General features: G+C 42.8%; 3 protein-coding genes across 7 annotated transcripts in view; 2 read left to right on the forward strand and 1 right to left on the reverse strand.

Moving 5' to 3' along the window:
* LOC104484737 (dipeptidase 2) overlaps positions 1 to 2623 on the forward strand; it is a 39484-nt gene extending 36861 nt beyond the window's left edge. For both annotated transcript variants that reach the window (XM_086758332.1, XM_086758331.1), the window contains exon 11: positions 347 to 2623. In XM_086758332.1, the coding sequence (XP_086614458.1) occupies positions 347 to 535 (189 nt within the window). In that variant the 3' untranslated portion in view covers positions 536 to 2623. The remainder of the gene's footprint in view (positions 1 to 346) is intronic.
* SLC6A2 (solute carrier family 6 member 2) overlaps positions 1 to 14647 on the reverse strand; it is a 416570-nt gene that overhangs the window by 220454 nt on the left and 181469 nt on the right. The gene's annotated exons all lie outside the window — the stretch shown is intronic.
* The window catches only part of SLC12A4 (solute carrier family 12 member 4), a 50306-nt gene continuing 48135 nt past the window's right edge, over positions 12477 to 14647 (forward strand). For 2 of the 4 annotated variants that reach the window (XR_015260046.1, XM_086758286.1), the window contains exon 1: positions 12477 to 12765. Coding sequence is in view for 1 of the 4 variants with exons in the window: in XM_086758286.1 (XP_086614412.1) it covers positions 12492 to 12765 (274 nt within the window). In the remaining 3 variants the exon portion in view is untranslated. Of the gene's footprint in view, positions 12766 to 13226; positions 13321 to 14647 lie in introns of those variants that run through there. The other 2 variants (XM_086758288.1, XM_086758289.1) reach the window with 2 other exon arrangements.

Genomic DNA, 14647 nt, shown 5'->3' on the forward strand with positions numbered 1-14647 from the left:
TTAGAAATCTTTGAAGCTCTGTCTTGAGACTGTGAGCTGACTGCAGGGAAGAAAGCTCATAAGTTTGGGTGCCTTAGGTTTTCCAGCTAATGTATCCATATGCGGAGGGAGCCAAGGCAAAAACAGCCAAGCCCGTGACTTCTGCCTGAAATGTATCTGTACTGCATTCTGGGAAGTGTTTCATAGGAATGCAAACACCAAGATAACTGTGTTGATTTCCTCTCATTCAGATGTGTTTTTGCAATACAGTTTGAGTTGGTTCACTTGAAATAGCATTGAATTTGCTAGCTGCATTTTGCTGTTGTGCCAGTCTGGCTTTCAGGAGCAACCTTTTGACTTTTTCTAGGTGCGGAACATTAGTGGACAAATGGATGTAGGTGAAAGTGAAATTCCGGAAGAAGTAGTTCAAAATTCCTGTCGCCTAGACCTCCATAATTATCAGCTTCAGAACTCCAGGTCCTTTGGATTTCCTTCTGTGGCACAACATTTTAGTCTGACATTTATATCATATTTAATAGTGTGTTATCAATCATAAGGTCTATGAAGTCTAGAGAGAGAGAGATGGAGTAATCTGCAGTGCAACTGGTTATATTTTTGGGATTTTGTTAATGTAAAGCTATGCTAATTTTTTAAATGTAATTTTTATAAATACACCTGCATACTTGAAAGTTAATGTAGATTTTAAATGTTGAATCAAAAGCATTTAGAATGTGAAGTGATAAGTTCTGTATCATCTTGGCTAAACCAGGACCAACATGGCTCATGGAAGTGTTCACATCTAATTAATAAATACTCTAATGCATGACACATGGTTTTGATGCCCATGTTGTGGCACTTGGTATAAGTACTGGTGTCCAGAATCAGGAATTCCACACAGGAACTAGAGAATATGATTAAGACAGCTATGCAGAGATATTTTCAGATATTACTACTTGTTAAATCATACAACTTTCATCATCAGTTGATGGCTTAGTCAGAGAAGACCGCCTCCCTGGTGGGGTTTTGTTTTTGGTTTTGTTCTTGGCTTTTTTTTAGGATGACAAGATGGATAACATAGGTATTTCAAATTGGATTTCATGCCTCCCACTAGCTTTAGGGATCCATCCTGCAGTACTAAACTCTGATTTTTAAATCCTGACCAGGACAGTGGGCAACTGGAGAGTTACTGAAGGGTGGAGGTAGGTGTTTGGTATTCAGGTACAGGTGACTGGTCAGTGCAATGTTGTAGATCCTTTTCTGTAATTTGGGAACTGCTGTTTGCTGCATCTTCATCAAGCTGGGAGCAAGAATAAGCCAAGACAAAGCAGGAATTCTGGCTACTCAGAGGGTGAGATCTTGTTCTGATATTTTTACTGTGGTTTGAAAAGTATAAAATCAGTATTTCAATAAAAATGTTGTTATAATGTTCCATAGCTTTGTGGAAATCCTTTTACATTTAAACAACCATATTTATCAATAACAGGTTTTATTATTTTATTTTTATTCTAGCTGGCTAAAATCAGACCATTGTCAAAGGATTCACAGGCATGAGATTAGAAAGAAATATTTTATTATAAGTCTTCTGCTGTTTCAGCCTTTGGAACACGTTTGCAAATAAGCAAGGTATGTGAGGTTAGAAGCTACTCTTCCACAGTAGAGCACATATTGCAACAGTCCTATTCTTGGTAGGCTAATATGGCTCAAACCTGGAATTTTAATCAACTATCCTGAGATTCATTATGAAACTGTAAGATGGCAGCACTACATCTTTGTAAGGTCATTTCTCAGTGCTTGCTCATAAATGCCTTCTCATGATACTTGCTGTTAATTGTGATTTTTATCCCATGATATGTGCTTTTAGTTACTGATATTACATCTATAGAATTTAGCCTTAGTATAAAATAGGAGTCCTGTAGTTGATCTAAGGACGGCATTTGTAAACACAAAGTATTTAACAACTGAAGACAAGGCTAAGCATGAACAGAATGGAAACGGGAAATCAGTTGTTTTCTAAAGTCACCTGAGACTGCTCCTGTCGGCTATTTTTACATTCCATGTACAAGCAGGGTTTCTGGAAGATGACTGTTCTTCTATTGCTTCAAAATGAAGCTTCAATAATTCTTCTGATAAGGTGGTCTCCTTGGTAAGTATATTCTGAATATACCACTGCCACTTACTGAATTCTTTACAAGTCATGTTGAATAATCTAGTTGCATACAAGCCAAGTTTTTAAGAACAGTTTCTCAATAAATACTCATCCTGGTTATGCATCTACAGTGGAGAATTACTGCACTGACTCAGCAGTCTTGCCTTCCTGATACTGCTTGACTGGCATCAGAACTTGTTTTACTGGTGAAATGATGAATCCAATAGGGAAAATATTTACTTCCCATCAGTGATTCTGCTGATAGCTTCATAAGCCATTGGAAAACTGCCATCCATGCTGTCTTTTCACAGAATTAGAACTGTGACAGTAACTTCATTACATACTTGAAATGTAAGATGCTTCCTTATTCCTTCCAGACTTTTTCTTTCTACTGTGTTGTCACTTCCCTGCCCGCTAATTTCTACTTTTCTTTTCCATACTACAGAATGGATTAAAAACATATTCCTTTTCTTAATGATATGGATAATACTTTTATATGACTGATTCCACCATAGTATAGATATTTGTATTTATTTCCTTGTTTTACCTACAGTGTATTGCACTTGTTTGACTGCTTTATGCAATTAATAATTTGTAAGCTTGTGGCAAAACATATACATGAAATTTAAATAAAATATTGTTTAAAATTCTGTATATATACTGGTATAATCTCACAAAACAATGTAAATGTTCAGAACTCCACGAAACCATGAAAGAACCGTGCAACTCTGCTTCAGAAGGAAGGCTGTGGTATCAGGAGGGCTCTGGGTGTGCTCTTCAAAGGGAAGGTAGCATCCCTTACCGTAGGCAGGAGAAAGTCAGGTAGGTTTTAACCCTAGAGCATCCTGGATGTAGGCAGTCAGCCTCATCTTCACTCTGATACCACCTAACCTGTAGAGAAGTCCAAGCAAGTGCCTATGGAAAGGGAACACAGATGACTCGGTGATTGCAGTGAGTCCATGATGACAGTGTTACCTGCAGCAAATCACTTGGTCAAGCTAGTCAAGTTATAGAGAACATATGGGGAACAGATGTCTGATGATCTAGAAGTCCCTTTTTCCATTACTAGTTACAATGTTAATTCAGAATGCTTCAGGCAGATGCTTGCGTGAAACCAACAGCAGAGTGCAAAATCATTAAACAAGAAATGGAATCTTGTGCATTGTGCAGTGATTACGCACATGGTATCTAGCTTATCTAATAGATGCAGTTCTTAAACAATCAAAATCACACAGCTGGAAACATGGTAGAAAGTAATCTCATTAGAATTCCAGTAAATTCTAGTGAAATCATCTAAGATATGGCTGTGCCTGCTGTCAGAAAAACTATAGTGACCCTTTGGTCGGAGTGCTAGTGTCTCCAGTCCTACTGACAGCAGCTTGTAGTAGAAGTGACAACACTGCACTTCTAACAGCTGAAGCATAAAATGATTGCATTCTGATTTCCGCCTCCCAATGGAGAGGGTGATTCATCCTGAAATTGAATGCCTTTGCCCTGCACCAATTAATAAGAACAATTTGCATTGGTAATTTGAAATGCATGCTAGCTTAACTGACAGGTTCTATTATGGCTAGTGGTATCAGTGAGGTATCAGATATAATTGAGATACCAACTTTGTAATAAGCTTTGGCTGCCAAAAGGAAGGAAGAATGAAAGTCATTATTTACTATTACTAAATAATGAGTTGTGCTAATGTAAATTCTGAAAATAGTTATTACTATTTTTGTAAACCTGAAAATCGCTGTACTATGAAGTACTTCAGGTTCATTTTCTAAATAAGACCCAAACTGCAAGGCATCTTTAACAATCCAAGGTTCATGCTTTCACATGTGTGATATGAACAGCCAAAAAATACAGACATATTAATGCAGATTATTGATCTGATTCTAAAAGGCTGACGTCAGTGCCCTTCCCCCAGCACTATGCTTTTCCAGACTAATGGGCTGTAGCATCCACTGAAATAAACAACTTAAATTTCAGTTATCTCATCTGGGTAAGTGGTGATGCTAGAAACCAAGCCTAAAAAGCCTATCGCTGACCTAACATATACAGCTGATCTGTTATGTAAAATTTGAGTAGTTCAGTTCATCTATTTAACTTCTACTCAGTAGGTGACTTGTTTGGGCTGTGGAAGGATTTTTGCATATTTTACATTGGATATGGACTGTTGAACTGTGCTTAACATCTGCATTCCTTCTTGCATAACATTGAGCTGCTCACACAATATGCCAGCGTATTTCTGTGTTCCAAGGTCAGTAAACATAATCCATTAAGTCTAACCACCTATATAAATATAAGCTTATTAACTTCTGTTGGATCTTAAACATAAGGTTCAGTGGGCATTTGCACCACAGAATCAGCTTTCAAAAGCCGGCTATCATTGCATCTCCATCACGTTCTGCAGCAAGGTGCAGTGCCATAGCAGTGTCAGCTTCGGCTGCTACAGTCCTACCCTGTTTCTTTGTTGCATGTTGTCTCCTCTCTCCCTTGTGACAGCACTGGTGTTTGTGTAACTATATGGTAAGCTGGTCTGGGGAGCTGAGCTAGCTGAAAACGAACGGTTTGCCTCCCTCAAGTGATGGGTTTCCTGCTGATCATGTCAGTGATTGGGTTAACCATGTGCAGGGTTAGTAGAAGGGAGGAGCGGAAAAGCAGTGTGAGACTGCAGCAACTTGGACTTCTTCCAGTTGCTACTGAATGCAGCAGCTCCTCTGTTGACTTTTCTCTGGATTTATACATACAGAAATTATCAAATTGCTTCAAATTCTGAAAATGTAACATTTCTAAACTACAAAAAAATTAAATAACCAGAAAATTGTTCCCACTAACTGGCTTTTATTTGCTCTTAAGATTTTTTTTTTTAATTATTTAATTTGCAGACCCAAAGCAGTATGTTAGTAGATCCGTTGAACTGTTTTCAGGACAGACTGTGGTACTGGATAACCCTTACTGAAGCATTTTGGAAGGCTTAATTCAGTGTTTCAAGAACTACATTTTTTTTCATCTGGTCTTGATTTTTGTCTTGATATCTTACCTATAAACCTGACATCTACATAGAACAACTTGAGATGGTGGAGGGTGTTTGGCGCTCCTATAGTTTTCCTTTTTTTATCTCTTGAAACCAGAGAAATGGAAAAGCTTTTACTAACCTTCATATTTATTTGTAAGTTCATTATGTAATTTCTGTTAGAGGAAAAACAAAATTTGTGGCAATGGAAAACATTTTTGTCCCATTTCTATACTTCACAGATGTCCAGGATCTTCAGTGATTGAGCTACAATCTCTCAGTCACTTGGTCCAGTATTACCAGATGAGCTGTTCATAGCCTGTTTCACTTCCTGGCACTTAAACTGCAAAGGCAGCAGTTCTGTCCTCAGTGCCTGTGCTGTTTGAGAAATGACTACAACCTGTGAAGTTGTTTTTGCTTGCAAAGCAAAAGCAACAAACCATCTCTCTTCCATAAAGCTGTGACTGCAGAAAGATACTAGACTTGGTTCAGCTGCTTCTGTCCTGAGTCTACAAATAGTGAAGGGGAAAAAAAAAAAAAGCTAAGTAAACCAAATTCAGCATTTAGTTTCCATCACCGAAATGGTGCTGCTTCTAATCAAGGCTGTCGCCTTGACAATCAGAACTCAAATGAGAGGGCACTTAAATTTGCTCTGTTTCTGTTGCTTCTCCCCAAATTGTTTTGTAAACTTGGCTAGGATGATTCTTTCCCCAATATGATGGGTAGGTATTTTTCTCTGAAGCCCTTTCTCAGCACCTGGTCTCACTATTTTCATAAAGCATTTCTTTAACCAGTTCTGCAATGAAAGAAAAGTATAGAGCACAGGAAGCAAGAATTCAAGTTCCTGTGTGGGTTGCTGCTGAGAAACAAAGTAAAGATTAAAATAGCTAAGATTAAAACTGAAGCTAAATACAGGTTTTGTCAGACAAATCAAAAGAAGGTCCCTTTAGTCTGGAATACAAATATTTGGGGGAAAAAAGAAAAGTTTAACACAGCCTTGAAAAGTCTATTTGGATTAACTTTCCTGAGTGTCCGCCTATAGTTAAACTCATCATTTAAAGAATCTTGTCTAGGCCTGTGCTCAGCTTCTTCTTTGAGCCCTTTATTAAAAATTAAATAGACCATGGCAAATTCATCCATGCTAAAAACGTAACTGAACTTAAAGTTGATCTCTTAAAAAAAAAAAACCAAAAAAGAAAAAAGAATAAAGAGAAGACCACAACAAAGCACTGAGTAGTATTTTTCCAGCATCTTAATCCCACTCTGAAAATTACTGCAATGTTTAGCAAGTTTAGTGAAGAAATCTTTGATCCAGTTCTTCTTATTTGAATTTACAGAATCTGATTGAGTAGGGGAAAAAAAAATTCTCAAAGACTTAGTAACTTTTCAGCCTCTAAAGATGAGATTAAGATATCTTTATAGAAATGGCTATTCCACATACCAAATACAGTTATGAGTAATTTTACAAGTAGGGCAGAACTTCCTTGAAGTAAACAAATTTTGAAGTGGCACCATAGTGTCCTCTTGTGGTCTTCTAATGTCTAAGCTATAACAGGTTTTCTAGGAGAACAACAATAAATTTTTCAGTTGCAGTCCTGTGTAAGTATAATGTGATCTTTCCTTGCCTTATTTTTCTCTTGGAAATGCCAGATGGAGGATCGCACATTGCATCTCCTATAAGCTCTTAATACTTTGCTCTCAGTCGTTTACGTGTGTGGATGTATGTGTTGCGATCATTTCCAAAGGACCTCTTGCAGCAACTGCTTATCTTTGTCACGGATGAAATAGAACCCGATCTAGTTAGAAACCTTTGCAGCCAGGTTGCCAGTTTCTGGCCTACTTTGTCCCCAAGGCTGGTGTGATCCTCGGATGTGGAGAAGCAGAAATGTGCTGAAAATGGGAGATGACTATGGTGAAATGCTGGCTGTGAGCTTGCAGAATTTCTGCCAAGCCTCATGCCCAGGGAAGCTGTACCTTGGCAGCAGCAATTTTTGTTTTTGTTTTTTTTTTTTTTTTTCTGATTGTCAGCTCCAGGCTATTTGTGACCTAGGTTCCACTCTAGTGTAAAAAATCCTTCAAAATAATAAATAATAGTTACAAATCCACTGCTGTGCATATCCCAGCCTTCCTCTTTACACAGTTTTAAATACCTGTATTTATGCTTTTAAAAATTATGTTGGCTTCAAAACTTGCAAGTATTTAATTCTTCCAAGTATCAGGGCTTTGTGCCTAACTGCGCAAAGTTTCAGTTTCTCAGAGATTTTTTACTGTTAGGTCTATGCTGTCTAAATCTGCAAACCATTCCTCTAACCAACAATCCTGTTCGAACTGAAATATACTTTTTATAGGCCACTACCCTGCTATTAACTCGATAATCCAGGACATCTCAGAAATACTTTTGATGTCACATGGTTTAGAAATTTCCCATGGTTTCAAAGCGTAAGTTCATAAATTGTCCCATTGACAAAGAAGAGGGAAGCATTATACTGGTCTGTCTTAACAGAGATGCAATATGTTTGTTGTCTAAAACATCAGAATACAGGTATTCCACTCAATGAGTTTAATGTATTTTGGATACACAGATGTTATCTCTCAGGTTTCTAGGGCAGCGCATTCTGTGTATCTAGCTCTAGGCAGGCCACACATTCTGCCTGGGGACATAAACATTACAGTCAGAAAGTTACTTTAAACTTTCTACAAGTTTCTACATGAGGTATCATGTTATTATAAAGCAGTCCAAACAAGGTTGGGGCAACACAATTTTATGGATGATTTTTAAAAAAAAATCTGAATTGTAATTTCATGACATATTTATTTCGAAGGATGTTACATTTTTCTTGGCCTTGATTTTCCTAGTTAGAAAAAAATAAACTAGTTCAAAATTAGCTGTCTCCCCATGAAATTCAGGAAGAAGGGAAGATAAGCTGTCCTCAAACACAGTTTCAGATGCTGGGTCTTCCTATCCTTAAAGAAATGGCAAATCACTTTCATTGAGGAGGAGTTGTTACTTTTTGATGTTGTTTGATCGAGGTTAACATCACATATTGTAAGTCCGTAAGCTAACAGTACTCCAGAGCTCGTTTACGAGGGCCTTCCAATGCGTGTACTACATCTCCTTGCGAGAGCTGAGGTAGGCTATTCCCTCTACTATATCCTTAAAAGTGATCACTAAAGCTGATATTAATTCGATGTTCACTTTCTCCTAGGATGACTGGATAAGCACCGCACGAGAACCGGTGGATTGCTGTCTGTCAGGGAAAGGATGACACACCTTGCACGCATCAGTCAGTCTGTGTCTAACAGCCGATGCGGCGTGCAGTCACTGTCTCGTGCTGGGCTGTAAAAGCTAAGCTGCTTTTTTCAATGCTTGAGCGGTGTCACCTGTAATAAGTGTTCAAGGCAAAGTGGACCTTTCTTGCCTACCCTGAGAATTTATACCACATTTCTACCCTTCTAGGAGACTCGCAGTTTCTCATACAACTTTTTTCTTTGAGTCGATTGGCATAGTTGTTTACTGTGGAAGCTCTGTGACCTTTCAGCTGGAAGCTTATACCTACTTAAGGTAGCTCACAAATACCCAGTGGCTTACTAATTAAGAATGGAACTGTGTCTTTGCTTATATGATCTGTAGGTAATAAACCATTTAAAAAACAGTTCATGATCATGCATCAGAGAGATCAAAAAGGCTTTGCTGATCTTTAGGCTGCTGATTCCACTGATGCAGTTAACGTACACTAGAGTATTGAAAAATCAGACCTTTTCTCATCTAATAAACCTTGATTCTGCTAAGCTGGTCTCAATGTTTTTCACAGTGAAACCACCAGACTTTTTCTTAGAAGTGCAGTTTTTCTCTGTTGGGGGTAGGGTGAGGTGTGTGGTGTGGAGAGAGGGGGGAGGGGGAATGGAAATTAATATTATTGTCTGTCTTTTTTTTTCACTGACCAGTCTGTACCCATATGCAACCATGATCACAAATTCCATTTAGCTTTGTAGAAAACAGGTAATTTTCATTCCTGAGATAGCAATGAGATAGCAATGTTGCCTCAGGTAAATGAGATAATCTAGTTCATTCCAGCCTCATATTTGTATCAGACAACTTTTAAGCTTATGATGGCCACCCATACCATTCAGAAGTAACAATCCGTATTCATACTCAGGAAAAAAAAAAAGTCAATCACTCAGGTTACAATTTCAGTTCTCTTACAAACCAGATGTTAAACAACAAAGTTGATATGGGTAGATAACTTATCTTTAAATATGGGCTTTCTTCCAGTCAGTAAAGAACCATTGTCTTTAGACAAAAGAAATATTTTTGCTTCAATAAACTTGAATAGTATCCTAGGGCTAAATTGTCTCCCAAGACATTTGGATATAGTTTCCATTCCAGAGAGGGGAGTTGCTCCTATATGTGCATGAGCTTGATTTTATTTATTTTTTGCCCTCATGGAGTACAATTTCAGTGCCATTGATTTCATGATACTAAAATATTTTGTGGTGGCATAGATGCATTTTGGGTACCTAAAGAAAGACAGCTCCTTGCCTGACCTGCTTTCAAAGCAAGATGAGAAGGAAGCGCCCAGTTTAATTCTTCTTTCTGAATAAGCATGACTTTAAAAACATTTAACTCTTTAGACTTATTTCTTATAATCCCTGTCTCCTTTTTCTAGGACAGCTTACTTAGACGAGACACTTTCACTCAAAAGCTTTATAAAGTGGAAAACAGGAAAGAAAAAGACAGAAGATGAAGCATGAACTAACTTGCTTAATGGTGAGTTATCATCTTTATCTTTTTCTATACAAAATTATTAGCCCCCTATCAATTGATACTTAATTTTCCTGTTTTCTTGGTGGACTGTAGCTTATTAGGTCATAGTTATTATGAACACTAACAAAATATAATTCAACCAAGGAGGGTTAAACAGAAGATGCTACATTTAGGCAAACTGTTCCACTTTCCTCCAGGGGGAAAATACTGCTACAGATAAGACAGTGGACTAAGTGTCTTATTAGCATGTTTCCAGTCTGTCAGAACTAATGCTTCTAAAATTACAGCAATGCTTTCTTGATTATCAAAATTGGCCTAACTTGCCCACAGAAATTGCTAGTAAAACTTTACAGACCTCAGTGGGATTGTATTTACAAATGTGCTCATTTTAGGGTTACTGGAAAAAAAACCAACCTCACCCTAGGTCTTAAAGATACCCTAAGTTTTGAATAGAGGAAAATCTGGGGTCTTTTTATCTCCTCCAAAACTGATGAGTCTGTTATTGAGATACACATGGCCACAAGAAGATCATTGTTGTTTTCCTTAACAGAACAAAGAGACAAAAGTAAAATGTAGGTTATAGGAAAGCACAGGAGTCTTAGAAGTCTTTCCACCTGTCTGATCAATACTAAGAGGTGGAATTGCTCTGGCTTTCCCCAGAGGTGGTCTGCCAGCAAGTTTGTGTTAAGTGAACTGAGAGACCTGTGCCCCCTTGGCAGCAGTCACTCCACAGCATGGATCCTTCTTGTTTATTTCAAATCCCAAGTAATTAAAAGTAGAATTATTACTCAGTTCTCGTTAACAAAGCATTCTCCCTCGATTGTCTCTCTTCTGCTCATTACACGAGCCCCCCCCAGTGACGTGGGGGCTGCTTTGTCAAAGAGGCAGGACAAATTCAGAAAGCTTGGGATAAGGTTCTTTCGAGCACAGGAAATGTCTAGTCTTACCCTCTTCCTCTCCTCTAAGCTTTATATCCTCCCAGAGATTCCAACACAATCTGAAGACAAACTTACATCAGTAGTGGATTTACTTGTCGCTGTACACAGGTTTCTTGATTAAGCAGTATTTTGGTAAAATATCTACAGAACTAGTTTGAGTTGATCTTCCCTAGTAAAATGCACAAACTATTCTCTAGAGCTTTTTTTTTTTTCTGATGATTACATAATGTATTAAAAGGGATCCTTTTACTTTTAAGGCTAGCTTTCAAACACAGACAATAAATATCATTATTAACTATTAATTAATGTTTAAACTCCATGTGAAGGCTACTGTACACTAAATCAAGGCCAAGATGCCCAGTGCTGGCGCCAGCTTTTTCAAATGTGAAGGCAAAATTGAATGTTGCTCCCTTGGGGACAAGAGGTTGAGAGGCAAGTGTTCCCTGGGCTTTATGGACCCTGCCGCCACCAAGGCGTCCGCCACAGCTGCTGGGAGGGGGTGGCTCACCCCATTGCCTCCATTAGCAGGACAAAACAATGGTGCGGCCCAGACTCCCAGGCCCCTGCCTGAGCAGCAGGGCCACGGTTCATCTGCCCTGGCAGTCTGCTGCCTTAGCAACTGTCTGCTTTGCATGTGGCTAGAAATACCCTCGGCACCAGCCAGCATTCAAATTTCCCCAGCATAGTATGTTACCCCGTGCTCGCCTCACACCTTTTGTGCAGCCATGTTTCCTGTTTCCTTGGGCTTGCTCTGTTTGCCATCTTCACTTCTGAGGGTTTCATGCAGCCAGAGAAGAGAGCACAAGAGAAACCACCCCACTGCCACCACAAACACAGGAAGCAGGGACTGCTGCTGCATCTGCAGTTAATGATAACTTGCATAAAAACAAACGTGCTCTCGGGATGACAGCATGCCTTTGACCAGTGTGCTGTTGATCAGCCGAAGGCCAGGGTTTAACCGTCTGCTTGGCAATTTTTAACTGGCACGCTCTGCCCTTTCAAAGCCCGGCCGCGCTCCCGCTTCATCTGCCAGCCTTTCCCTCGCTGCTGTTTTCTTCGCACCACCCCTCTTGGGGTTTCGCGACCACCTGGCCCTGACAGGAAGCGCATAGGACTCCCCGGCCCCGGCAGCCGCCAGCGGAAGCGCCGCTTCGCCCGACGGGGCCTGCTGGGGCCGCGGGGCCCCACCACCGGAGCTCGCCTCCCGCCCCGAAGCCGCCCCCCGGGTCTGGGCGCGGCGCGCCAACGCCCTCGCCGCATCGCTCCCGCCCGGCAAATGGCGGCTGGGGGGAGGGGATCGGAGGGCACGGCGGAGGGAAATATCCTCCCCGAGGCGGCCCAGCAGCGCCGGCAAGGGAGGGCCGCGGGCGGAGGGGGGCCGCCCCGCCCCGCTCCCAGCGGCTACCGCCGCCCCGGGCCGGCTCCTGTCACGATGACTGCAGGAGGAAGACTCCCCCCTCCCCGCAACGCCTCGCCGCCTCCGGCCCCTCCTCCGCGCCCCCGCTGCTGAGAGCGCCCGCCCGGCGGAGCGACCCCCCCCACCCCTCCATCCGCGTCCGGTCTTCGCTGCGGGGCGGCCCCAGCCTGCCCGCCCGCCCGCCGGCTCCGGGGGCGGCGGCCGCCGCGCCGCCTCGCCGCCCCGGCGCTCGGAGGGGAATGGGTGGAGTTGAGGAGCGCGGTTTCCTGAGAGGAAGTGACCGCACGGGGCAGGAATGCGCCGCCGGCTCCGCGCCGCGTCCCGCCTGCCTCGCTGCGGTGCCGCGGGGAGCCCTCGCCGCCCCGCCAGCCATGCCGCACTTCACCGTGGTGCCGGTGGAGGACAAGCACCGCAGCGAGTACGACAGCGTAGAAGGGCTCAGCTGGGTGGACTACCGGGAGCCGAGCGCGGCCCCCGCCACTACTGACTCCTACGACACCGTCAGCTCCGACGGTGAGCGGGCACGGCTGGGGCTGGGGGTGGGGGGGCGGCGGTGCCGGCCGCTCCTGGGGCGAGCCCGGCTCCCCCGCTCCGCTTCACTGCCAGCGGCAGACAAAGGCGGGGGCGCCGGTAGCGGCTGTCGGAGGCTGCGAGGGTCGCCGCGGCCGGAGGAGGAGCCCCCGCGGGGTCCGCCGGGGCGGGCGGCCGCTCCGCCGTTGCCAGGGCCGGGACGCGCCGCCGGGGTGGGGTGGGGGGGCCCGGGCAGCGCGGCCCCGGCGGATGAGCGTTGTCGGCGACTGTCAGGGCTGGCGGCCCGGGCCGAGCGGTGGCGGCGGTGCCCTGGGGATGCGGGCGGACGGGGTGACCTGCCGCTGCGCGGGGACCCCGCCCCGGGGATTCCCTCCGTTCCGCAGTCACTTGTTGATAGCCCGGGGTGAGCGGGGAGCGGGGCCGGCGCGGGGGGACGGGCCTTATCGTTGCTCCCACAAACGACAGTCTCCAGAGGCGATAAGAGTACGTGGAGATAACGCTCAGATATCTTCAGTGCTCCACTGCCAAAATAAACGGGTAATAAGAAATTCAGTTAAATTAGCCAAATCTCAGATGACTGCTTTTTCTTGCTTATGTCACCTTAAAAAATACACCTGCCCAGCTAGGTCTCTCTCCCTCAAACCGGGCCCTTGAGTACAGCATGTGTATTGTGTCTGTGTGGCTTTCACAACTGCTCCTGCTAAGCAGAGTTGCTTTTTGTTAGTGGTTAATTTATTCCAATTGCAGAAGAGGATCACGTAAGTAGGAGGAGATTTTGGGTGGTGAGAAGTACATTCTTTAATCAGGCAGCTAATATCAGTGCTCAGCCTGGATGTTTTGCTGTGACTTTTAGGTATAAATCAGTTTATATACAGTGAGTGTTTCTAGTGAGAAAATGAAGGACACTCCAATTTGGAGAGCAGAGTAGTTCTGGTAAAAGATGGGTTTAACTCTTCGTGGGATTTGTTTCTCTTTTCTGCTTTGGTTGTGTTTAGTTCTGTAACCTTTAGGAAGAGGATCTTCCCATGGGTTCAGCTGGTGAATCTGACTTGCCCTCTGTGAATCATGCATGACTCTAGGCAACAAAAGAAAAAGCAGTAAACACCTGACCTGTTCTTCCTTGCCCGTGCAGTCAAACTTTTCAGAATGCCAGTGTTACTGGATGCACAGTAGTCCCTAAAGGGAGCCAACACTGCTCAGGACTGTGCTGAAGAGAAAAGGGTTGTTTTGCAGAGCGATACTGAATTGTCACGAGATCAAGGTCCAGTTTCTGCCTTGTCACCTTGTGTTCTCTGTGAATCTGTGCTTCAGTCTCCCATACCTACCATTCTTTTTTTTTTTTTTTTCTTATTTCTATAGTTTTCAAAGGCATTTTAGATGTCATGTACCAAGTAGTTTACGTAGGCCTCATGTCCATTATGTCAGTTCTTTCCAGTTCTAGTGTGGGCATTTTGGAATGATGGAAAGTAGGTGCTTTTCCTGATTTATCACAGAAAATCTGAGACTCTAGCCCAAGAGGCTATGCAGGGCCTTGACTTCATTTTGTATAACAGGTTTGTTTTACTCTTGGATTACTAAACATATAGTTCATATTTATGGAATTAACAGATTTTTTTCACTCATCTCAGCAGGGTGAGGTGGAGACCTCATGGAGTACTTTTTCTACTAGTTAGCTTTGGTCATGGGTTGGTAAGTGTGACTTGAGGAAGCTACTGCCATGGTGGATAGAGGAAGGTCAACTCAAAGTGCCTGTCATTTGGCTAGGAGACTGCCTGTAGGATGTGTGCAAACAACACGCTTCAAGATACTGAGCTCGCTGTCGCAGTCTGTCAGTAGCTGGCAAACCACAGTCTCTTAAGTACTG

This window comes from Chlamydotis macqueenii, chromosome 13, assembly GCF_036417535.1.
Source record: "Chlamydotis macqueenii isolate bChlMac1 chromosome 13, bChlMac1.mat, whole genome shotgun sequence".
In the NCBI taxonomy this organism is placed as follows: domain Eukaryota; kingdom Metazoa; phylum Chordata; class Aves; order Otidiformes; family Otididae; genus Chlamydotis; species Chlamydotis macqueenii.